General features: G+C 40.8%; 1 protein-coding gene across 2 annotated transcripts in view; it reads left to right on the top strand.

Moving 5' to 3' along the window:
• Positions 1–279: 279 nt before the first annotated feature.
• Positions 280–26,340, top strand: part of SLAIN1 (SLAIN motif family member 1) — a 50,209-nt gene continuing 24,148 nt past the window's right edge. Inside the window, exons 1-2 of one of the 2 annotated variants that reach the window (XM_036386228.1) lie at positions 280–1,031; positions 4,093–4,232. In XM_036386228.1, coding sequence (XP_036242121.1) covers positions 583–1,031; positions 4,093–4,232 — 589 coding nt within the window. In that variant the 5' untranslated portion in view covers positions 280–582. The remainder of the gene's footprint in view (positions 1,032–4,092; positions 4,233–26,340) is intronic. The other variant, XM_036386236.1, reaches the window with a different exon arrangement.

The following is a 26,340-nucleotide window of genomic DNA, read 5'->3' as shown; positions in this document are numbered from 1 at the left end:
ACTCCCGGAATCAGCATGTTTCAAACCTACAAACGGCGGCTTTTGGCTGAATTAGCTCCTTTCAAGCCCAACAAAGCCTCTATTTGTGATTCCCATTCCCCTCACACTCTCAATCTGCATAATTACATCCCTGACACCACCAGGCTCTAATTACACGGCTCACGAGAGGCGCGGCGCCCTGGGCCGGATCCAGCCCGCGGCCGAGGCGGGGCGAGCCGCGGTGGGGGGCACTGGGGGAAGGCACTTTATTCTTTAAACACCCGGGGCTCCCCTCGGAGGTGGTCCCTGCCGCCCTTCCCCGGGGCTGGATGGCGGGGGCGCCGGGCGGCTCTTTGTTCCTGCCGAGTGCGTGTGCGCGGCGCTCGGGCTGCCGGAGTGGGAGGGGATCCCGCCCGCGCCGCCGTTAACGGGAGACGCAGGAGCGGCGGAGCGGGGCCCGCCGGGCGGGTGGCTCGGCGGCGCAGGGCCGGACCCCGGCGCTGCGAGCCGCGCTCCCCGGCGCTCCCGCCTCCCCCGGGGGCCGGGCGCTGCCCTCCGGCGGCGCGGCGGAGCAGGTGCCGGCGGCGGCAGCGGGCCGGCAGGATGGAGGCTGCCTTGCTGAAGCCGGCGATGATGGCGGAGGTGAAGGGGAGCGGCGCCGGCTCTGCCGTTAGCGCCGAGCTGGAGGTGAAGAAGCTGCAGGAGCTGGTGCGGAAGCTGGAGAAGCAGAACGAACAGCTCCGGAGCCGCGCCGCCGCCGCCGCGGTGGCCACCGGCCCGCCCAGCCCGCACCTGCTGCTGGCCCCGCCGCCGGCCCCGGGCGGGCTGCGCCCCGCCAGCCCCCCCGCCGCGGGCCCGCCGTGCATGCCCAGCCCGGTGCCCACCCTGCTGTGCCCGCCGGAGCCCCTCGCCTACTTCAAGCCCTCGCCCGGGCCGCCGGCCGCTGGCGGCGGGCAGGAAGGCGGCGGCTGCACGGGGGCGGCGGCCACGGTGCTGGACGAGGTGGCGGTGCTGGAGCTGGAGGACGGCTGCGGAGAGGACGAGGATACATGGTACATGCGGCTCGGCCCTGCCCTGCTCCCCGGCCCGGCTGTGCCCCCGGCCGGGCCTTCCGCAGCGGTCCCCGGCTCTGATTAGCATTAGCCCCCAAATTCACTTGATCTCCCCGCTTAGACTGAAATCTGCTTTTTTCTCCTTTTTTTCTCCCCCTTTCCAAACCGTGCTGCCCTGCCGAGGGAAGGGCCCCGTGTACGAGACGAGGCTCAGGTCGGGGATTCAGAACCGCTCGGCTCGCCCGGGGCGTCGCGCCCTCCGTGGGGAGCAGAACTCGTTTTCCACCCCGAGGAATATCGTACAGATCTCAGCCTAGTTTCAGCCCCGTGTTTACATAAGGAATTAAAAATAGCGGAATTTCGTTCCGGGAAAGCCTTGATCTGAGCAGCGCTGCCTGCTTATCCTAAAATCTCTGCCAAATTGACTCCCATCTTCAGGGATTTGGGAGGGCTTTTGTCTTTTAGACGTTGATCTAAATTGTGTGTCTTACGCGCCCATGTAGCTTTGAAAAGGCACGGCAGGGTGCTAGTAAATTGAATAAATCGTAAAGGAGTAGCGAAATGGATAGAGCAAAAAATGAAATCGACCTGGACTGGTTAACGTGTGTAACCTGTAATGGTTACACTCCCGTAAAAAGAAACAGAAGGGGAGACTGCAAGATAGAGGTATAAGTAGATCAGTGAAGCTGGTGCCTCAAAACCTGTTTCAGCAGCGTGGGCGAGCATCGCAGGGGCAGTGCTGGAATACTGTATTGGCCGTTTAGCCATGTGGAACGTCAATTTGTTTTCAAGTGTCAATAGCAATATATAGATTACCTTTATTTAAATAAGTTTTAGAGATCTGTCTAAGCTTCCACGTAGCTTTCCTTTTTATGAGGTTAGTTTTTGAATCAAGCTGTAAGTTAATGTCAGATGAGAATAAAATGTAGTATAAAGAGGCTGAGATGTGTTAAAATATCCTTAATTTTGGTCCTTAATTAAGATAAAATGTTCAAAAATTAATCTTAATATCAGAAATGTTTCTGATTCTATGTGCTTCATAGTACACAATATCGTGTTTCTGAAAATGGCTTTTGAGAATCATGTAAAAATTGCGTGGAAATTTTTGTCAGCGTTGCTTCATTGTGTGTGGTTGGTCTGCAGGGCTGGCTTGGGCTTGTCAGTCCAGACTTAAATCAAATTTTACATTGGTTCTAACTTCTAGCTTTCCTAGCATTAAGGAATATCAGATTTGTTTGATAATGTCTTGTTAAACAAAATGCTTTCCTTGTTTACATTTTACGGTGGTAGTCAGTCATTGTTGTGCCATAGTGAAATTTCCAATTTGATTTCCTCCCTGGGACCAATCCTAGATTGGGTGCCAAAATTTACCTGTATGTCACATATGTGTGTGTCCACAGGCAGAATTTCATGACAGCAATTTGTTAACAAATTTATTGCACTAGGAGTAGTTGTTTTAACTGTTGAATGTTTTTAGTTCAAGGATAAATCTCCGTCATTTTCCATGAAAGGTCAGGCGTGTGATGCCAGTTGCTTGGGGCTTTTTTGTAATCTCAGTCTTTAAAGCAAACTGCTGCCTGGAAAGCCAAAGCCTTCAGTGCATATCCTAGTTTTTGATTTGTAATTTAGGCCTTAAATACCTTTGGGGTTTTGTGTTTTGCTTGCCTTTTTTTTTGTTTTTGACTGCAGTTACAAAAACCCCAAGACCAACCAACCAACCTTGTCAAACTACTTTGTGGTGTTTAGCTTTTTACAGGAAGATCATCAGTCAGATGTTTAGCTTTTGAAGCACTTCTGCAGGTTAACAGGAAATGCGAAAGCTTTTCTTTCCTTTGCTTTTTGGTTTTCATGTAGTCAGGCATTGCAGGAAGTCTGGGGAAATGAGTCCTCTCCCCAGAGCAATTCAGTAGCTGATCTCTGCTGGGATTGCCGAGAGAGAGATGGCAGTCGCAGGCAGTGAGGATATTTGTTCCTTGAGAGCTGGATAGACAGTGCTGATTGACTTCAAAGGCAAACTCCATGGAGCAGACACTGGAGAAGGGGTGCTCTGGTGGGACTTGGGTAGCTCTTGAGCCAAAACTGTGAAGGTGAAAGGCTGCTGCTACCTGTTATTTGCCCCCCCTTGAGGGGCAAAATCCTGTTTAGTTTTTGGTTTTGTCTTTCACTCCCCCTTTGTGCAGGCAGATCCCTTTAAGGCATGTGCAGTGTTTTTCTGGTGCTTTGATAATCTGGCTCTGGGTGTGCCTAGCGCCATGTCTCGGAGGTGGTCAGGCCAGGGGAGCTGTGACTCGGAGTCTTGTCCAGCAGACAAGAATAGTTTGCTCCCTGGAAGATTTGCACTCTCCCAGGTGAGTTGGCATCTGCTGTGCCTGCTAATCTGCCAGGGCGACAGCAGCAACCCAGATCTCAGCCTCAAGAATTCTCCCATGAAATCTGCTTTGAAACCAGCTTTCCTGATGTGCAACTAATCAGTTGCCAACTCTTGTCTGAGAATAATGCACGTACGCTACCTTTTTTTTGCATATGTGCTTTTTTTTTTTTCTTTTCTGCTGGTGTTGAATGTTGGAAATAGATTTTCTGTGTTTTCTCATTGAGTGTTTTTTAATCATTACAAATATGACTTGAACAACATCTGGTTCATCTGTGTGAAGATAAATTCAGATGCTGAAATTATCTAAATCTCCAGTAAATATAAGTATAGGGAAAAACAAGAGCACCTTTGGTGTGTGTACAGCACCTAATACATTTGAACTTTGGGCAGTGCTGAAATTTAGACAATGGTAGTGATTAGATAGAAGATTTTAATGTGTAATCTACTTGAACTTTGTTTGGACATGCCAGACCTGTAGAGTTGATATTTTGCCACCTATTTTTCTGAGGAGGGAACAAAGAAGAGAAATGTAAACTCTTCTACTTCAGGATATGTTTCTTTTTATTAGATATCTTCTTGCAGGGCTTTGGATGTTATAAATTATTAGTGATCTAATAGGAAAGTGAGCATACAAAAGCAAACTTTGCAGTATTGCATGTCTTGCTGATACTTCTGTGTGTTTTGGTTAAGGTTGTACGTCTTGCCTACCAAAACTCGCACTCCTCAAGAGAAATCACTGAGTCCTCTGCAGTGGTGCAGACGTGTTCTGGATCATCCAACTCCTGAGATAGAAGCTGCAAAACGTTCCCTATGCTTTAGACTGGAGCAAGGTAATCTTATTGTGTTAATTCTGTTATTAGGAGGTTGGCATTTCTGGTCTGGTGTTTCACCACTCTATGGTGTTTTCACAATTTAGCAGGCTTTACACATGGTAGATGTGGAGTTTCTTCATATGTATGCAGGTCTTCCTTCATTACATAAATGCTAACAAATGATTGATTTTTTTTTTGTTTCTGATCATGCAGTTTTTAAAGTATTTGCCTACTTTGTTATCCTTTCTTTTTTCCTGCACAACTTGTTGTTCTAACTTGTCAGTTTTCATCCAGGGCTTAAAATAGAGGACCTCCTGGCAAGGAAATACTGATGCTAACTTTACTATTGGTATATCTATTGAGGTTTGGAAAAGGGTGCTTGTAGTTTTTTGTAAAGTCAGAATTATCATGGGGCTATAAATCTTTACAGACATATTTATCAACATATGATGTAGTGTTAGAACTGTGCTGAGTTTAGCACCCACCAAAAAGAGCTGTAACTTGACTGTGGTGCTGTTTTGTTGGCCTCTCTGTAATCTCAGGTACTGGAATCTGTCTGATGGCTGATCAGTGCTGGTGAACTTGTGGAGTTCTCTGTGTGCTCTGACTTTTGTTTTAAATAAATATCAGACAGCACTTTTCTTATTTTCGTAGCATCTGGGGTCTCATTTAGATTGTATTAAGTGGTGTTGAAGAAAGCAGTTAAGGAAGGATATTAAGGTTTATAACTCACTAGGAAAGAAGAAGAAAATGAACAATATATGAACATGACAGAAGAAGGAATAAAGCTAATGACAGCATGAACATATGGCTGTATAAGTTAGCTACAGCCATCATTAAGAGAGATTGAGTATTTTCCTGTATGCTTTGGAGGATATGGGTAGCTGGATAAATCTTATCCAAAATCAAGTGTTTAAGTGAATCAGGCTCTGAAGGCATTGGCCTCTTTGCATTGACTGCAAAAAAAAAAAAAAATAGATCAATAATACAATGATTATTGCTCTGGAAATATTTACTTGAGCCTGTTTGCCTCAAGTTACGTGGGCCAGACTGTGGTTCCTATGTTGGTGATCATCCATCTAGTTTTAGGGTGGACTTTGGCTTGTTAATTGGGTGTCTGAGTTCCGGTGTCTGCAGGGTGAGCTGAGTGTCATGTTTGACTATCAGTGGAAGATTTGTATGTAGAGTCAGAGGAATTTGGGGAGCTGCTCAGGTGACAAGATTTAGGTGTTGACTGTAGAATGAATTTAGTAGCTCTCTTGAGTCCACTGACAGTAGTGAGTGCTTGGCACTCAACCCCACATGCTTACCTGAAGGTGCCTCTGTGTGGGGCTGGGCATCCAACAATGGAGTGCAGTCTGGTGTAGAAGCTCTGCTCAGATTACCCCACACAGGTAAATAGTGCCCTTGGAGATGGCCTGTTACCCTGTTGTCTATTCAGGACAGATGCAGACCTTCCAAAGGATCTGTGCTTTTACTGTCCTTTAATGACACCTTGGCCTCCCCAAGGGCCTCTCAGGTGGGTAGGCACATCCAGGTATGAAGAATTGAGTCAAGCTGGTAATGTCAGTGTAGAGACAAGCAAGAGGACTGCATGACCCTTTTTTTTTCTCTTAAAAGGATTGATTTAAATTGAATAGGCAATAAAGGTTTCAAATTGAAATCACTCTATGGTTATCAGTTCAGTCTCTCTCTCTACAGAAGTCACAGCAAATGGCATATGTCACCAAGTTATGTTGACAATGAGTTACTCTGATCCATATGTTCTGCTCAGGGAAATTGGCTCAAGAATTTCCTGAGCTCTGTAAAAAGGTTTTGAGAAATGATATGCCATAAATAAAACCTATTATGGGAGCAGTATGTTCAAGGAGTGAATAGACTTGTATTTATACTGCAGCAATTCTTTGGTAAAATTTCTTAATTAATAATTCAGTTAAGACTTGATTAACACTAGTATTTCTAAATATTTTCATTGGGCACCTGTACCTTTGTAAATAATACATAATAAGCAAACATCATCCTTCTTACTCTTAAATTTTTAGAAGTTGATTTCACTATATTTATTTATTCCTTAGTTTTTCAACCAGATGTGAGAGTTTTCTAAGAATCTAATAATTTGGTTTTTGAGGTACAGCAAACTTTCTATAACCTCACTTCCCCATGTTTTGTTTTGCAGGGCACTCAATCAGTATTACACATGTATAAATATGCTCACATAATCCATCCTGATTTTATAAGTGACTCACTAAGTATATAATTCTTCTTTCTGGTACTAAAGTTTCAGGCTTTGTACTTGTAAGTTGAATGCTGTTTTCCCCTTTTGGCCGTAAGCCTTGCAAGGGCATTTTCAAGGTATTTTGAAATTTCAAGGTATTTTGAAATGTGCCTCTTCTGCTTGGCTCTGAATCAATGGTTAACACTGAAGTACTTGAGAACTATTAAATGAGTAGTCAGAAAACATTTATAGTGTACCAGAGTGTGATTTCTGAAATGGCTTATTGGTAGAATTTGCTTAGTGCATGGTGCATTAGCCAAAACTTAAACCAGTTTAGTTGTTGCAGCCTCTTTAGACACCAGAGTGCACATGGAAATAAAAAGCAGTAAAAACTGATTTTTGACTGCAAAGTCAGCATATCTGAATAAGTTCATGCAGAGAGAAACGCTGTGAGCCAAAAAAAATTAAAATTGCCAGTCTTATTTGAGTTGTAAATAATTCCGATTTTCTTACTAAGACATTTAGTCCTGCTCTCATTTATTCCTGCTCCTGTGAAATTTTTTTACTGCATTACATCCTGATTTTCGTAAAAGTTTTCATTTGTTTTTTGAAATATCCCAGCATTAGGATATCTCATAACAAGGCTAAAAGTCTTGTGAGAGACTTCTGCCAAAGCAGTGATATAGTCTTAACAGCTACTTGGTCTTTGAGGCCAGAAAATCACTTGAATGGTGGTATTTTCGTTTCACTTTGCTGTGCTCACCAGCCTGTTTCTTTTCTAGTCAAAATGACTGTTTTGAGTATTTCACAGTGGAAGTTAAGAATTCATTTTGGCATAAATCCTTAGGGTTTATTACAAGCACAGAGGTGGTCTCCAGCAGGTGGTTTTTCTGTGAGCCACTCTGAGAACTTGGGCAAGCTTCTCAGCATTCCTTTGGTCTACCACTAAGTAGGTAAAGCTTTTATAATGTTTATAATGAACTAGGCTTATTACAAACCCTGTTTCTGTGGATTAAGCATGCTAGCTTTAAGGAGGATGAAAGTTTAATGTGACCTCCTATGATAGGATCTTTGCTTGAATTGTGCCTGTTTTCCATGAGCAGTTACAGTGTTGAGGTAACATTTGTTTGCTGTTTGTGTCAGTTGTTTTATCTCTGTGGGCTGGACTGGATTGCATCTTTGTTCTTACTCTTCATCAGTTATCTTTTGTTTGAAACCTTTCTGGTTTGTCATGCTTACAGCAGTTCTTTTTATATTGTAGGGTCAATTAGCTTGCTGTTTGGATTTTAGTCTTGCTGTCTTATTTTATGTTTTTAGGTTAATTGAAGTGAACAGGGCCACCTAACGGTCTTAATTGTGTGGTAGAGCCTCTTCTGTGTTTTCTTAGCAGTAGTTGAAGATGCTGGGACATGCATTAAATCAGTGAGAAGAGAGATGTGACGTGTAAACTTCCTAGCTGATGCAGATGGGTATAACCACTCTGAAAGTGATGAGGTGGTGGTGACTGACACCCTGGCTGAAGATACCCTGCTGAACTTCACTTCTGAAAAAGCTCTGAAGCAGGCGGGTGGATAAACTGAGGATTGAAGAGGCTTAGCAAGGAGTCAGTCTGTAGGAGCTCAGCTTTAATGCAGGGCCTAAAAGTGTAACTCATCCAATTCAGCCTTCCAGATAGGAAGCTCTTCTTTATTGGGGAATATGAAATATTGGCTTGATTCAGAATTTGTCTTAGATGAGTTCTTACTCAGAAATACCACTTCAGATGTTTAAGAACTGTAGACAGCTGAAGTCTGTAGGTTTTGCAGTTGGCTATAGTAGTTCATAGTTAAAGGAGGCAAACTCTGTTTTCTTTCTCAGATTATTATTGTGCTTCAGGATGAATGCTGTTATGTCATCTGTGGATGACAAGATTTGTTGTGCAACAGATCCATTGCAGTTTCTCTCCTTTGCTTGAGATTCCACTAAACAAAGTTTCTTGTTAGAGGAATTTCATTTGTTATTGTGCCATATCCCAATGATACATAGTAGTTAAGGTTGATACCCAAACATACAACATACCCAGAAGAAAAACCATGAGGAGACCAAACAAAATGATTCATTTTGATAGTAGTGTGTTCTTCTTACCTATTAAAAAAAAAAACCTGTTAGGTTACAGCTGGTAGGACCCCAGGCAGAAGGTTTTACCTGGATGTATATAATAAGGCCTCGATCTTGGCCTTATTATCGAGCAGTGCAATATGGTCCGGGAGCCCAGTCCCTCAGAGAGCAGAGTGCCCGAAAGCTCAGCTAGCTCGTGGCCATCGCCGCAGGCTAGCCCCTTAGCAAGCTTGGTGATCGTCAGCTCTTTAGTGATATCAGCTCTCTTAGGATATCAGCTCTTTGCTTGCTGGGCTGGGGTGCCCTTGGCTTGAGGCAGCAGCAGACGGTGAGAGAGGAGAAGGAGCGCCCTGGTGTTCCACAGCGATGGTTTATTGGGGGAGAGACCGTGAAGGTTTCAGCGACAGCTCTTCTTCTGTCGAGTGGGCTAAAACAGGCCCTTTTTATAGGGTATAGGGGGATCCAAACTTGTCCAATAGTAAGGGTTAGGGAGAATGACCTATTAGGTTACAAGGATGAGCTTTGGGGCAGGAGGTCAAAGACAGGAACTTATTTTGCTGTCTCATCATGACTCAGCAGTTCCTACTGGTCAGTCCTCCATGGAGCTTTCCCAAGCTCCATGGGGTTTGCTACAGATGTACGTGTAGCTTGTGGCTTATGCAGGAAGAGGCAGTGTTCTCTCCCCTTATCCTAACTCTCTTCCACTTTCCATGGGTTCATAGTGAAATAATGAGTCTTCAGGATATGGGAACACTTCAACTGTTAAAAACCAGTGTCAAAGGGAATTTTTATCCTGTAGTTTATTAACAACAGAAACAAACAGAAATTACTGTGGGGGGAAAAAAAAGTTTTTATCTTGTATGCTTGACGTGTATCCGGTGCTGAAACAAGAGCAAGGTGGATTTTTCGTTTGCTTTTTTTTTTTTTAAGGTAGATTTTTTAGATTTAATTTTATTAGCTGTCCATTGATGGATCAGATATGTATGTTGTGATACTTAAATGGATTAATAAAATTTCACGTAGCTTTCTTGATCATATAAAATGCAGGTTAGTTCTATGTAAAATGCTTTTGAGGCAGGAAGTAATAACATGTAGAAGCTTAGAGATTATTGTTGTTTCCATCTTAAATAAAGTTTTTAAAGCTCTAGAAAGAATGAAAAAAGTGACATGAAGTTTTGGTTCCTTTTTGTGTGTGTTTCTGATTGTAAAAAATGATAAGCAGCCATAGCTCTTATCCACATCTAAGCACCTTTTGAGGAATGTGGCATTTTGGAGGTCAGGCTGTTTAGGCATCTTCTGCTGCAGTGCAGGCTAAATGCTTGGAGTGTACCTATACATGCACAGCAGTTACTTCGTAGTGGATTTCATTTATTTGAAGTAATTTCTTGTAACAGCTGCATAATTCCAAGCACTTCTTAGAGGTTTTGCAAATGCTGATATCTCTGGATCTTGTAGCACAGCTGCTGAGAATTTGTGTAGTTCAAGTTGGAAAAACTCAGGCTTGGTCCTTGACTTGCATTTCAAACAGAATATTTTTCTCTGTCACTGTAACATTGCTGCTCTGAAAGTACACTTGAAGATGGAAGTGTTTGGTTTAAAACCCTTATGGCAACAAATGTGTACAAGATCAGACACTTAACTTTCGATTAACTTCAGAGATATCTCTTGCCTTTTTACTACAGCTCTTCAATATGATTTCTGCTTTTTATTAAATTACAATATGCATACTATTTAAGAGTTTAATTTCCTATTTGGGGATTGATTGTTGTGTAGCTCATAATTATTTGCTTAGAATAGAGTTCTGGTTATAATTTTACTTTCAAGGGGAAACTGAATTCTGATGTGTCTGTAAAGGTAGAGAGGTGGTGTTAGATCATGCCTCAGCTGAGAAGACACTCATCCCATTTTAGAGTGTGGTTTGTTTTTTTTTTTAATCCATGCTGACTGCTGAGCTGGGATTATCATCTCATCATGAGTGGTTAAACAGCTAGAAACACTGTTAAAATTCATGTGAGGATTTCAATAGGCTTTTTCTTACTTAAAATAATTTATACTCACAATGGAAGTTCAAAGCCTGTAATGCAGTGTGTCTAAAAGCAATAGAAGTCGCATCAACACTTTATGCTAAAAGTCAAGGGACATGTAGTGTTACCTACTAATCCCTGGGTTGGCTTCTGGAGTGTGCAACTACTTTCCTGTATAGAAATTAAAAAGAAACCTAGGTTTTAATAATTGACTTGAGGGCGTTTGGAAGCCTATCGTCTGGAGATATTTTTTCTATTGAAATGAGGATCTTTTCAAAACTGGACTGTTCTGGATGCTGTTATTTCATTATTGCTTCTGATAAGTCTTATGTGCTTACTTACTCACTGTTTGTTAGCCCCCAAATTATTGTTGCAGCTTTTGTCTTTCATGTTGTCTTTCTTTCACAGTCTGTTTTTTTTCATGTCTGCAGAAGAGAGCTGGGAATGACATTTCAGAATGTGATAGAGGTAGCACTGCTTCTTTACTAAAGGGTTAGTTATTCCTGTATTTTCATTTTGGCTGTTTGCTCAACTTAGCCAACCCCTGTGTGCCCCTCTAATGCAGAGTGGGGCATTGCACTTCTTGCAGTGTGACGTGGAACAAGTCTCTTACTTTTCCTGCTATTTGGAAAGAAAGCTTCTTTGTATTCACTTGTCTTTTCCCATTAGGTAGTACCAAGTACCAGTGTTGATTTTGCTGCCTGCCCTGTATTAGTTCAGGGTGAGGAGACTTGGTACCATGAAGTGCACAATACTAAAATGGTTACTCAGAGAGGTAGAGGTGGATAACTTGGAAGATATCCTCATGCAATCAGATAAATTCCTCTGTAAATGTTGATGAATTGTGTCCTCTGCTGCATAGGAGAGATCAGTTGCTCTTTCTTAGTTTTGTGTGTAGATGATGGAGGACAGATTGTTTCCAAGTTAAGTACAGTCAGGATTTTTAGGAGCTCTTTTTGATACTAAGTGTTACACATAATTTCACTGAACCTTAAGTCATTTAAGCTCGATACTTGGGAGAAACTGTGTCCACTGATGCTGAAGAAGCCAAAGGACAGTGCACCCAGCTGTTCTTAAGCAGTTGGCTGAACTGAGTCTGGAGACAGTAGTTTCTCTCCACTAATTAGAGAAAAGCTTCAGTGTACTTAGTGTCAGAAGGAGTTGGATTTTTAACAAGTTTTGAATACCTTCTGCATTTTGCAACAATAGCCCTGGTGCCTCTCATGCAGAGATAGTTTCTCATGGTCTCCTATTCAATCATGGTATTTCTGACCTTGTTTGTAATAATTTGTTTGGAAGCTTAGCGTATTCTCCAAAATGAGGATGCTGGGTGCTTGCAGATTTTTTGTGTTTTCACATACCAGTAGCTATCTGTACTGTTCTATGAAAGGCACAAAAGTTTTGTTCCACATTCCAATCACTGGTGAAGTGGTGTAAATTCTATTGTTTTGTCTGCCTTCAGTTAGACGCATGGGATATTGCTTTGTGTTGTATCTGTATCACAGAGGAACATCTGTGTGATTGAATCTTCCTTGGACATACATTTTGTGTTTCAGTTTCCATCTCCAGACATGGAGCTTTTCCTCTTGTGTCTGGCTGTAAGGACCTTGTTGTTGGGTCTCAGGTATTTATGGGAATTCATAGAACATATGATGGTCCAGGTTTGTTCCACCTAATTTTAGGTTTGTGTCTAGTAAATACATAGTTTAAGGTTCAGTCACTTTGACTGTGATCCATTGATCTTAGTGAGGGTGCCAAGAATAATCTGACACTCTTTTGCATCCTTGGCATATATCTAGGTGGGCAGATGGGTATGATACAGGATCTGCACAACAGCCTTACTGAACTGGACCAGCTGGAGCACCAAAATGTCATTGCATTCTGGTTTTAGATGACTGAGTCATGCCCTTTCTGTTTTATGCTGAAGGATTGGTTCTGCTCCAGACTGTAGGTGTTGAAGTAAGGCTGTCTACAAGTAGGCCCTTCTGTGTGTATGTATGCATTTTTTGTCTTTTCTGTTTAGATATGCTTTTTGCATATAAGAAAATACAATATGCACTTTATATTGATGCTGTCATTTCATAGAAAAATTATCAGCACACAAGAAAGTAAGTGCAAGATCACTCATGTGGTGAAAGTATACCACTGCAAGTTGATTTTAAGTAGTATTAGCTGCTTGCCATTTCATTTAAAAACATTTGAAAATCATGTAAAGATTGTGTCAGATTATATAAAGTGATTTCTTTGGGCTAGGGGCTCTAATTTGTTTTATTCTTTAGGAGTGGCTCATATAATGTAATTCCAGTTTCATTGGGCTCAAGGTCCTACCCCAATGTAGTTTTAACAAAAGAGTATGATTGAGTATAGGTCTTTAGAATTTGTGTCTGACTGGCACCATATATTTTTTAAATTATTATTTTGTTTTATTTTAGAGTTAGTTGGCACTTGATGTATCTGTGACTTTTGTCTTCAGGCAATTTTTTCTTCATAACATGTTTGGAGTCCTTGAAGGGCAGGGTTTTGTGGCCTGCTGTTATGTGGGTGATAGCAGCTGAGAAGACTTGGCTCAGCATCTCAATGTCCTTTCTTCCTAAAAGTCCACCATGTCCTTCAAGCAGCTCTGTGAAATGCTAGCAAACCTTTTCCATGTTCTTTGTTCCTCCTTCCTAGCCCATAGGAAAGGCAGGATATAGAGTGATTTGCAGTCTAGCATGAAACAGGGCAGGGTGGAGTGGTCGAATCTTGGCTTCAGCATGTACCTACATATGTCATCAGTTTTCTATTTTGTCATTTGTGCTTCATGTATTGTAGTTGTATAGCCAGTATTCAGACTGCCTCATGGTTGCCTCTTTTGAAGCACTGGGTGTGAAATATTTCACTATCATCGCAAATGGATCTTTATTTATAATCGAAAAAAATAATCTCAGTTTGTATGTAGGCACATATGTTCTTGTTGTGGTGGACATAGTCCAAAAATATTTTAGCTGTTTCTGGTTTATGTGGATGCTGATAGATCTCTAATAATTATCTGAAAGAAATAAAATGTTTCTTTCTAGAGAAGCTTGAAGGAATAGCTCAAATTATATTGTCAAGCCCACTTCTGCTTATCGTGGACATGACAGGTTCTGGTGATGGAAACATGTAAAAGATGCTGCAGAGTACCTTTTATCCTGAACAGTAAGATGGGGCAGAAGGATGCTGCAGCAGTGTAATAGTTGTGCTGATGGTGCTTCTGCAATTTGTGTGCTTTTGACTCCTGTTGGTGTGCCATTCTCGTGCCTTCCCTGTTGTACCATTTTCTTGGGTAACAATTATATATACTCCTCTCTCCTCTGCCATCTTATACCTGTGTTGCTTGTTAGTGAGGAGCAAGGAATGCCTCTTTGTTAAATGCTTGGACAGTTCTTGGTGCATTGTACATCTGGAAGGTACTTGCAAGGCAAAGTTTACCTAAGGATTCTCCCTTGAGATACCTGAAATCACCTCAGGGAACTTTAAATGTAGGAATGTGCTCTGAGTTATTGTCAGGAGACATTGGTCTTTCTCCAGGGAATCTGAAGAGACTAGTCTGCTTAGCTTCAAAATTGTTGCAGAAGCTCTAACTCCTATGATAGTAATGATAATGGGTTTTTTTATGTCACTTTACCCATTTTCCTAGTAGAAATTTTTTGGTTAGTGCTTTTTAATTTGACTCAGGGTTGGTGTTGAACTTTAATTCTGTATGAGAATACATATTCTGAATATGTTACTATATTTAACAGTCAGTTAAACCTCTATTAGAACTTTATTAATCATAAACACTCACAAATTTTTTTCCTGTATGGTGTTTTAGAAGTATGAAAAATCTGTTTCACAGTAGCTTTTATTTTTTAAGTGTTTTGTATCTTTTTAATGCTTTTGGTAATAGTGTTAACAGTTTTCCATGATAATCACATAACTGTGACACCTGCTATATTTATCCAAAAGCCACAGGGTTCCTGGAGGGTAAGTGCTGCTTTTGACCTCGATTTGAGCCTTAGATTTAGCTTTTTCAGTCTGCCTCAATATAGACAGCAGATATACTTGAACAAAGAAGGGAGTATGGCATCTTGGAACAATATTGAAGTCAGAAACTGTAAATTGAGCTCTCTGGCAGAAGCCTCCTGCCAGAAATTTAACCTATGAATACAGATGGCAAGCAGATACCGTTTTAGGGGGAGCTGTAGTGTTTGTATAGGTGTTGCTGGGATGCAGAGGAATTTCAGGACTAAACAGTAATGATAGGAAAAGTGCAATTTAGTGTTAATCCTGGATTAATTGGACTATTTTTTTTGTCTTTTCATCTGTCATAAATGATCAAGAGAGTTATATCCCAACAGACACAGATATTTGAATTCTAACTAGTATATAACAAAGATACTGTTAGAAGAAGAATGGGAAATTGTCCTTCTTTGAGTCAGTTTTTAACAGAATGGATCCCCTACCTTTTATTCTTGTCTGTTTTGCCGATGGTATTGCAACAAAGAAAGAATTATGTAAGCTACCAGAAAATTTAAATTTAGGAAATGTAATTATATATTTTTAACTGTATTTTTCCTCCAGCAACTTGTTAAGAGCAAAAATACACCTTTGCTTCAAATTCTTGCTATTGTGTCTGATTAGCAGTATAGCACGTGTCCATTTAGGAGTGTTCTACAGCCTGTGTGGCATGTGGAGATGAAATTCTGTTTCATTAACTGGAGTTACTGTCTCTGAAGAGTCCACTAAACAGTTCATAATAGCATTTTTTATACTAGTGCAATGTATAGACTAAATGAATAGTACATTTTCAGCATGAGAGTACCTTGTGTAGTAGCTGAGCTCTGATCTGCAAGGGGAGTTAACTAATACCTGTTCTTTAAATCACACAGAGAAGCCTTGCTCCTTATCCTAGAGGAACTCCCTAAGCGAGGACTTACAGAGTGAAAGGGCAGAGGCACCCTTCATCTTCGTTCACTTTGTCAATAGCAGTTGAGCTCTTCTTGAAATATCTTCAGTGCTTTTCAAAAATAAAAATTTTTATACTGTCATTGAATGTTTGTCCTGATTATTACATAGTGGTGATTTGATCTTAATTTGTTTTTCTGCAATGGTGCGGTATCTATTGTCTTCTCCTATCACTTACTCAACTTTGAAGACCAAAGCTGCAGAAGGGGAGTCTGTTCGGTAGAGTTCTCTGGGATTGCTGTGATTGCAGTGGCTCAGCAGCAACCAATACAAAGAATTGAAATTACAAAGCAGCTGTTACTTTCTAAGGACTGAGAATATTTCTGAAATAGTGGATGAATTGCTATCAGTGGGATTTTAAATCTGCTATTGGCTCCATATTGTGGGGATGTCTAATATACTGATTTAAGAGAGTGGGGAGATTTATTTCTGCACCAAAAAAAGCCTGATTTGGCTAAGTGGTCTTGAAAACAGGCCTCCTTCTCAGGCTGAAGTTAAGAAAATACTGTAAGACTCATAATTTTTTTGCTATGTAGAACGTAGTTTGCTGATGAGAGAAAAGCTTCTCATGTTCTTAGTAGCCTTGAAGGATACGGAGCATATCCAGGCACACAGAAGCCCTCACATGTTCTTGTTGTGTTACCAAAGCATAAGTACCTAACAGGAGACTGTACGAGTTGATTGTGTCAGTGCACACAGCCTGTCTACACCCTGCAGAGCAGTGCTGCATGGATAGTACCCATTGGTATAGCTGTCACTGGGATCCAGCATGAATGAATGTCATGACAGTGCTCATGTTTTGGTTTTCAGGTTTCTAGTTACCATATCTGTTTCTCTCTGTGTTAAACATTGTTAAACATGCTGTAAGTGCTTTCAAGGTTCATACTATTTTATTTAAGCCATCTTAAACTTCAGGCTTGAAATTAGTTACTAGTTGAAAAAAAGGCAACATCTTCAAAGCATGAGATCTGTCTTCCTCCAGTGACAGAGAGTATCATCGTTGGTTAGGTAGGACTGGAGGTCACCTTTGAATATTGTGCACTAGCTGAGATGAATACAGGTCACAGTTTCTTAAAGATGGAGGATATGCTGTGTTTTGCCAAATGTTCTCCTTCTCCTCTGTGACTGAAATTCAGATTGGCTTCTGTACTGTAACTCTCATAAGAATTTTTAATCATCAAGCAAAATTAATTTCCAGCTTTTACTTGCCCTGTGGTATACTGGAATTAAATCTGTTGAAAACAGGCTTTCTGCAACTTCAGGACTAACCTGAGACAAGAATCAAGTGTCTCCAGTTTTGTGGTACAAAGGAAGGTAACTAAATAAATACCATTTAAAAAATCTTCTGTGATTATGTCTAACATAGTCTAGATAGAAGTAGTAGGAAACTTAAAATCATAGAAATGTACTAAGAAAAAGACTGTGTGGATTCAAAGCCTACTGAAGTCACTGGAAGTCTTTAATTTACCTGGGGTTTGTGCATTATCTTTATATTCCTCCAGGTATTTGCCTATGAATTGTATGCTTTTGGGGATGAGTGTCAAATAACTTTGAGAGGAGTCTTCTGCTTTATATTTGAAGTTAAAAATCTGGTAAGCTGAAATTCCATGTGTATTGTTTCCAACATGATGGAAAAAGAAGTAATTTTATGCTCTAGATTTGGCTGGAAATGATAGGTACAAATTATTTCAAATTCTGGAATTTTATCTCCTATATTTAGAGATTTTACTACAGGGGGACTTTGCAAAACTTGCCTAGACACCATGATGTTCTTCTGACTCATATAACAGAGCTACTTGCCATTTGTACAAGTGTTGGGAAGGTCAGGCCTGTGCTAGAGATGTGAATGCAGTGTGGTTTTGTTCATCCAAGAATGTGAAAAGATGTACATCTGTGACCTGCTTTGGCCAAAGTCCCTGGTATGTACGTACATTTGTTCTGGGAAGTTTTGCTTGTATTGATACAGCCTGTCTAGTTCATGGCAATGCTTGTGGAGTGTTTTATAAAGAGCAACTTTGCTCAGTGGTGTAAAAGTCATTTACAGATGTTATTCTACTGTGTTGGCAAAATACCCCTTCACCAACAGGCTTATTTGGTTTTCATATTAAGGAATCCAAAGGATTGAGTGCGTGTGTGGAGTAGATGGATTAGGGGAAACAAGTATCTTCTATCTGCAAGGCAGATGCCCAAGAAAAGCAGCATTGTCATAAGTAGTAGTACAGTGAGTTGTCTGACAGAGAACCATTCCAAAATGAATTTACCAGCTTCTACTGCAACTGAAAATGGTTGTCACTACAGCCACCATGATGTGTATGGATGGATGGGGGTAGATGGAGCCCTCTGAATAGGGGGCATGAAACTGCTTCTTCCTCTTTGTGGTGAGGCAAACTCCTCATATAAGGATGACCACAAGGGATAGAGCTGACTGGCTGGAGAGGAGGAGGATATCTAACAAAAGTCACATAACCAGTGTATATACCAGATGGATTTCCAAAGAAGCAGCAGGCCAGATTCCTCTCAGTCAGCTTCACCACTGGATAAGTTTTAGGATGATGAAGGGCTTATTTAAGTGCACAGATTTATGATCATGGGCCTATATTAGAAGCAACTCCCACTCCAACGTACATTATTAATTTTAAATGTAATACCAGGTTTCTCTCTTCATTGATCCAGAATCTTGGTTATCGAGAGTTGTAAGTTAGAGGGCTCAGCCTGCCCCAGGGGATTGTGTCCAGTGAGGGTTGTAGTGCTACAGCTCTCCTGTTCCTTTCTGTTAAGTGGTTTGCAGTCTTGCAAAATAACAGCTCTGGTAACTATTTTCCATATCAAAGTGGAAGGAATTTGGTTTTTGGTTTTTTTTTTTTTTTTTAATATCTTGATCAGGGCCTGACTCTAGACTTTAAACTTTCTTTGTTTCTTTATACCAGACCTGAAAATCAGTGGCAAACCCTACAAACAACATGATTTCGAGTGAGGTTGCCAAAATTGTGCCTCTTTCCTCTGTGAGGATATGTCAGCAATCTAGTTACAGTCAAGGCACCTCTGTGCAAGATGATAAGTATAGCAGTTTTGAGCCAGAGAAAACAGATCTGCCTACATCCTCATAATCCTGGGTAATGGCCATAAGCCACAGAACTGTGGTGGTAATAAATCTGGCACAGTGGCTATCAAACTACTAGTCACCAGTATTTTACCACATGAGCTGCATCCTGGGCAGGCATCTTCGCTGAAGATGCTGCAGGTTTGGAATTATGGCAGCTGTGGAGGTGATGGCCACAGCCACATACTTCTTGCTGCTGCATATCTGCAGACATTCCCTTGACTGTTCCAGACCTAGAAAGAAAATGTCATACTGGTCTGCAAAGCAAATCTCCACTGAATTTATAAGGTATGAACTATACAGTAGACAAAGTCTGCTAGCACTCTGCAATCAAGTAGGCAGTGAAGAGATGTCCTGAGACCCAGACATGCTGTCTCTCAGACCCGGGAGATGCCACAGACCCAACCAGCATTAAAAGAAAAAGACAAAAAGACCTTTTTCTGTTCAAAATCTACCTGTTTTTGTTGCTTGTGGAATGTTGTGGCAAACAGAACAATTAAACCAATTCCGAGTGATTGCACAATACTCTTCCCACAGTATTCTGTGGGATTTTGCTGTATCACACTGTCACTGAAATACAAACAAAGCAGTTACCAAAGGTAGCAAATTCAAGAGAGAAAACTAGGTTGGGATGAGTTTCACAATGTTTATGCAAAATGAGTATGAGACTTTGGATTTTGCCTGTGATGTTGTGGTAATGTGTGCATGTGTGTAATCAATGATAGATCTGTGTTTCATTAAAGAAAATATAAACTCCTTAACAAATTGTGCCAGCAGAAATGATTTCCCTTTGGATTAGTAGGCAGTGAGTAAAATGTGATTCATGATGATCACAATACTCCAACAATGTTGAAGTGATATGATATGACTTGTGGCACAGCTCTGCTTAAATCTTTGTGCCACAGGCTGCAATAGCAAAGTCTTTGTGAAGATACCTTTTCCACGTTAGACCAGTAGGGCCACAACTCCTGAATTGGTGTGGTGTGGAGTTTTTGGCAAAGTTATTTCAACAGATTAATTTCTGCTGGGGTGCAGCTGGCTGATTTGAAGGTATGCTGATTGTAGAAGAGACATTAGTTTCTTGCTGCAGTCCTATCTTCCCCTGGGTGATGCACTAGTCTTCTCAGAGCTTCTTCAGAGCTCTTCATTTGTGCTTACAGAGGTTGCTGCCCCTTCAGATCTACTAGCAGAGATGATTGGATGATGCCCAATTCAGTCTGTACCTGCTGGGTGTACTTTACCAGAGAACTGGGAATTTACAGCCAGAACCAGCAGAGACAGGAGGTCTATCCAGCTGGCCCAGAAAGAGTTGGGGAAGATATTTCAGTGGCCTGAGGTGCATTGTCTGCACATCCTGATGGTAGATCTTTATCAGTGAGTGACATCATGAGGTGGTTACAATTTTGTTCCCTTTTTTGTTGCCAGTTGTTAAAATACGCTGAAAATGCTCTTGCTTTACTCTGTGCTGTGTGGGTGTGTGAATGACTGGATTCAGACATGGACTTCATCTCTCCTGCCCTTACACACACCTTGGAGGCTGTTCTCTGATGTGTTTTTTTTGGAGGCAGTGTTACTTCAGCTGTCCCACCTTCCTGCCACTGTTTTCCACTTCTCCATCTCTCCCTTAAATGTGATGGCACAAGTGATCTTCATCTTCCTGGTAAAGGGGATTGAGAAATTCTTCCTTGTTTAAAAAAATTAATTAACAAAGAGGTCCCCTTCCAACTGGAACTGCTGCTGAGAGAGTTTTTTGGTGACTTCAGTTGAATACAAGCTGTTTTCAGGAGGATGTATGCAAGCTTTGCAGTGCTCTAGTGCTGTGAGAGTTGTCTTTTTCAGTTGTTTAGAAAAAGTGAAGACTAAAGGCAGTCTTTGAACTCTGTTTTTAAGCTCTGTTTATTGTTCTCTGTAATGAATTCAGTCAGAGAGTTTAGTTTGAATGTATGCAGAGATCTGTATTGGAGCCAGTCACACTGTGCTGCCATTGTAGGCAGAGCAGACAAAGGGGTATAGCTCCCTTTGCAAGGGGTGCTATACCCCTTTGTCCTTTGCAAGCAGAGGTGAGATGAATCATTCCCTATCCTTCCTCTTGGAAATAAATAGTGTCCTGAGGTGACAAGGTCAGCCATTGATGTCTGTATGTAAGAGCATCTTCCTTGTGGCTGGGGCACAGGATCCAGCACCCTAAAGCACCATAAATAGATACTAGAAGAGAGAGAATATAGTGGGGAAGTACTATATATGCCTGCCCTGACACCATGCTAGCTGTATAGCCAGTTCAGTGACTGACAGAACCAGATGTGAACCCTGAATTAGATGTGTTTTATTAACCTTTGGTGGATTCTTCTTTTGTGAGTTTGTATATTCTTCCTGTGTTAATTTTTGCATTCACAGTGCCCTTTGGTAGGAATCCTTAGAAAATCCTGTTTTTGAAGGCTCTTAAGGCCTTATTTGAAGGCTTTTAATTAGGTGGAGTAAATGCTCTTCCTAATGAATGAGATACTAATAGTTTGGTAGAAGAATCTGGGACTGTATATTTTGTTCCAGGTTACCCTGTGTATTGGTACATGAGAATGAGTCGTCTGCTCAGAAAGCTCTGTCTTACTTCAAACTAGCTGAAATGTGAGCTGCTCATGTATGATCATGGGTTCTGGTCAATCCACCAAATAGAATGGAAATGAATCAGACTGACTTTTTGTGTAAAAACTGGGAGCTGGGGAGAGAACAGATATTTGGGCCCTAGGTCATGCCTAAGGCTTAATATTTCAGCATAGTATTTGGCCAGGTTCTCAAAGGCGGGAAGCTGGGAAGCCAAGTTTGGCTGTTAGCTCTAATCAAACATTTGCTTTTGGGTGTGTGAGTGCAGGGTAGAGTTTTGTACCCAGGAGGAAAATGAATGCTGAGAGAGTTGCATTTTTCACAGAGCCTCTGTGCTTGTCTTTTTACATAGCTATACAGTAAAAGGTTTGCCTCAAAAAAAGAGCCAAGTTAAAAAAAAACCCACAAAACAAGAAAAAAACCCACAACCTTACCCTCCAAAGGGCATAGCTAAAATCCTTCTTTGGGATTTGTAGGAAGTAGCTTGCACCCTGTGATTCCATTTCCTTTCTAGTCTTTTGAATCCTTTGATGTCATAAAATAATTTTTGTGACAAAATTGGGTCAGTGAATGGTGATTGGAGTTTCCATGCTCTTCAGCGTGCTGCAGCTGGACGGTGCTGTGGTTGTGTTTTCAGCATTCAGTGTGTACAAAAACAATTTTCAGGTCAGTCTTTCACTGGAATACATTAAACTAGAAGAGTAATTTGCAATTACCTTTGAAACTTTCCTGCTCACACCAGTAGGTAGTCATTGGCACTACTAGATTGTGTCATGCAAAGTATTAGTCCTGAATCTTAGATTTACAATTTGGCACCAATAGCAGTATGCCAGACACCACTGCTAATTGCATTCCTTGCTGTGCTAGCTGCAAGTTACAGGAACTGCTGCAATTTAGACAGTCTTTCTGATTCCACCTTTAAAAGAGGTCTGTGCTGTTTTTTCTGGGGCAGCTCTTGAGATATATGCTGTAGCTCTGTATATCAAGCAGTTTTATGCTAATATATACCAACTGAACTGCTTTCTCATTCTATGCTAATACTAGATCAGTTCGTGTAAATGAACTGGGAAATAAATTTCTCAGGTACTCCCAGTTTTCTCACATTTTTAAAACTGAAGTTCTCACATACTCTTGAAGTTGCTTTTCAGTTTCCTAGGCTTAGGGGCAAGTGGACACTCTATTAATTTTCTCAGCTCCTCCTAATTTGTCTCTGTTTGTCCATGTGGTGCATTGCCCCTAGCTAGACACCAGCTGCCCACCAAAACTATGCTCTTGTTCCCATCCTCACCTACACAGGGGAGAGAGAATTTAATGGAAGGATTGTGTGTCAAGATGAGGGCAGGGAGAGATCAGTCACCAGTTAGCATCATGGGCAAATCAGACTTGACTTAGGGAAAAATTCATTTTATTACCAATCAAATCAGAGTACAATAATGAGAAATAAAACCAAATCTTAAAACACCTTCCCCCCACCCCTCAATTCTTCTGACTCTTGAAAGGAGTCCCTTTTGCAGTCTATACTGGGAAGTTTCTGTTCTCATTGCAGTTGGGAATGAGGGGGTGCTCTCCCTCTCGTGATGGAGAAATCAACGGACAGACATGACAAACAAGCCTCAAGCATTTTGTGATCTCTGTGTGACAGGGCAAGGAAATAGTTCTGGGCAATGACAGTTTCAGTGTGACTGCAAATGTGCATTAAGCATATGAGGTGTGACTGTGCCTGATAGCAAAGTTTCTGCCACTAGTAGGATGGCTGGCTGAGCTACAGCTGTGGTTAGGAAATCAAACTGGAATAAGCTGATGGGATGACCAAAGCTGATGGCTGTGGGAGACTGGAACTAGGAGTGTGCTGCTTAAAAAGTCAGGAGTTTGCTGTATAACATTCAAGAAGATGGGAAAATGGACGTGCCCCAAACTAACTTCCAGATTTACAGGTATGACTCAATGCTCTTTACTCACAGTTATTGGAACTAAAAACATTGCTGTCTTAAGCCCAGATTTTACAATCTTGTAAATGATAAACCCATAATTTTTTCTAAAAAGTGAGTTTTATGACTTAAAATTGCAAAGGAAAGCTTTGAACATTGTGTTTTGAAAAACTGTGGAAGGTATTACAGTCCTTCTGAGCACAGGACTGAGTGCCTCACCTTGTGAAACAGACCAAAGGATTGCATGTAGTTCGAAGGTTCATGTGTTCAGGAGCTACTGAGGTACTTGAAATACAGATTCTGCTTTTTTGAAAGCTTGGCTCCCTGAAGTTTTTTTATTGCTGAGTAGTGGGAGCCCATGTTCCCTGCTTCTTGCTCAAGTTCTTACAGGAACTCTGGGTTTTCAAGTGACTCAAGTAAATCTCTACAGGCTGCTGAGTAGTGGGAGCCCATGTTCCCTGCTTCTTGAGCCAGTACTGGATAACAGCCCATGTTCCCTGCTTCTTGAGCCAGTATTGGATAACAGCACTAATCAGTGAGTAGTGGGGAATATCTTCATGTTTTCCTCTGTCAGGCTTTTCAGGCATGTTAGACACATAGCAATTCCCAGATGTATATCTGACTGCAGGAGTAGTCTGATTATCAAACTCTGCATTGCTTTTTTACAGGGACCAAAAGTGAAGGTTAAATATCGATCTTTGGGAGGGAGGTATTAGTTATGCTTCACTGATGCCTCTTAGTTGGCCTAGACATTCTTATCTTTGGTAAAGAGAGGGTTTTGAATTCCCTTCTAGTACTCTGGATTTTCTCCTGTGATCAGCTAAATGCTTCTGTTTTCCATGTAGGTCCTCCATATTTTACTCCCATGACAGATATTTTTATTTTAAGTGTGGCTGCTGTGCAACCACACATATGCAGAATACACCAGGGAAGTGGTTTGGGTTTTCTGCTCTAAAGAAATTGTGTTGGCAGAAAATTATTTGCAGTGCTGCGGATTGACAGTATTGTAAGTGTTCCTCCAGTGCTGGCTCAAAAGAGGATTTTGTTCAGACTTTGTAATTAGAACCCATATTCAAATGTCTGCATGTATGCTATATAATTTGTTTTAAGCTTGAGCTTAAAAAGTATGTTTGACTTTGCCTGAAGGCCTATGCAAAAGTTAACTAATTGAGTGCATAAACATGCCAGATGATGCCTGATATAATTTTAGCATGTTTAGTCAGTAGTACAAGACTGATATATATGATTTTATTGTTTTCTGGTTTTATAGCAAAAAAAAAATTGTTTGTTTGTGTTGCTTAGAGTGAAAGAAAGTTCTTGTTCTGGCAAACTGAGCTCACTGAGTTTCATAATGGAGTTCTGAAAATGTGAAGGTGTTTAAAATGTGCATGTACTTGGTTTGGTTTCTTGGAAACCCTTGCACCCTTAGCTAATACAACAACAGAATCACAGAATGGGTCACACTGGAAGGGACCATAGTGGGTCATCTGGTGCAACTTCCCTGCTCAGGCAGGGTTATCCTATAATACATTGCACAGGGTTGTGTCCATAGGGCTTTCAAGTACCTCTGGTAAGGGAGACTCCACAATCTCTCTGGGCAACCTGTTCCAGGTTGGTCATCCACTTGTCCTAGAAACATCACATATGATGTTCTGGGTGTATCTGATTCCTCCAATAGAGGATCTTTTCTTGAACTGTCCCTGTTCACACCAGTGTAACCCCTCATAACTAAAACAACATAATAAGGATCTCTACCTGTTATTACCTTGTGTTCCAGCTGATGAACATTCCCATTAATTTAAATAGCAAATTTCATCTTCCCTTTCAAAAACATGCTTCTGTATGTGTTTAGGACTTTTTTTTTTACCTTATGTGGCTTAAATGAGGAATTAGTTTTAGGCAAGGGGATTGCTTTAAAGATGGTACAGAATCCTGTGGTTTTGCAGGGTGTGTGGTTCCTTTTGAGTGCTGCAATTCTGTGGATGTTCACTTGTTCAGGCTTTCATGTGAAATTTTGCAACAGTTCTTATTGGATACTGATTATTCACAGGCTGTCAGTATGGTGAATATTTTTTTTTAAATTATTTGCTCATATTTTCCTATATGAGTTACTATTTTCATCTGTTTTAGCATTTTGATATCCCCGGGGATGTTATAAAAATAAAGTTAATTAATTTTTAAACCTTCAGTTCTGTTAGTAAATATTTAAAAGGTATGAGCAGTCTCACTTGTTGCTGATTTTATTTTTGGAAGGAAAGGTTTTGATTGCTCACTTATGTGGTCAGTTTGAAAGTCCTTTTTTTAACATATTAGAGTAGGTATTGTGTAACACAGTGCATTATCAGCAGTCTAGTTATTAAGAATTTATCAAAACTAAGGAAATAATATGCAAAAAGTTGGACACTTCTAATAGCTGTAGACTTAAGATGACTGGGACAGTTTATGCTTATTTTATTACAATGTTCATTCCACCACCTTAACGCTTCAAGAAGTGAAATTTAGAGCATTTACATCTTCAATGTCAGCAAATGAAATGGATTTTTTGGCTTCTTTTCTCTTGGTTGTTGTTTTAGATGCCTCTGCTTTCCTTTTCATGGCTGAATCTCTTCCTTCCTTCAGTGCATCTTCAGTATAAGTTACTCAGAGCAGAATTATCTATATTTCTATTCAACTGCAAAGATTAGAAACTTACTTTGTTTTTAAAGGGTCCCCGATCATCTTACTTCATCTGCAGGTAACTGGCATTGGGGCTTTAAGAAGAAGCTACAAATACTGTAAAATTCAGAGCTGAACAGCTGGGATTTTAAACTTAATATAAAGGTCTTAACAACATTGTCTCATCCATGCATAGCAGAGTGGTGCTTATCATGCTAACCAGGACAGTCTCACATTCAGTTTGGAGCAAAATAAGTGTTCTAAAATTACTATCTATTGCACTTTTGGGATTTTACAAATATTACATGAATTTACATATTTGCTTGCATGTCTATAGCACTCACTTCCTACGTACCTTTTTATGGTTTTGGCATTAGCACAATACTTCAGTAAGTCTAATTTTGCAGTCTTTCTTAGTATGATAAAGTGCTCAATATGTATGTTGATATTCCTATTTGAAACCTAATGAAAGCTGTTTTTTATATTTGATCCTAAACAATGGATTTACTCATATGCCTAAAAAGTATCCATAATTTCCTGATGT

This window comes from Molothrus ater, chromosome 2 (genome assembly GCF_012460135.2).
Source record: "Molothrus ater isolate BHLD 08-10-18 breed brown headed cowbird chromosome 2, BPBGC_Mater_1.1, whole genome shotgun sequence".
Classification (NCBI taxonomy): domain Eukaryota; kingdom Metazoa; phylum Chordata; class Aves; order Passeriformes; family Icteridae; genus Molothrus; species Molothrus ater.
The sequence above is the reverse complement of the archived record's forward strand: the minus strand, read 5'-3'. Positions and strand labels throughout refer to the sequence as shown.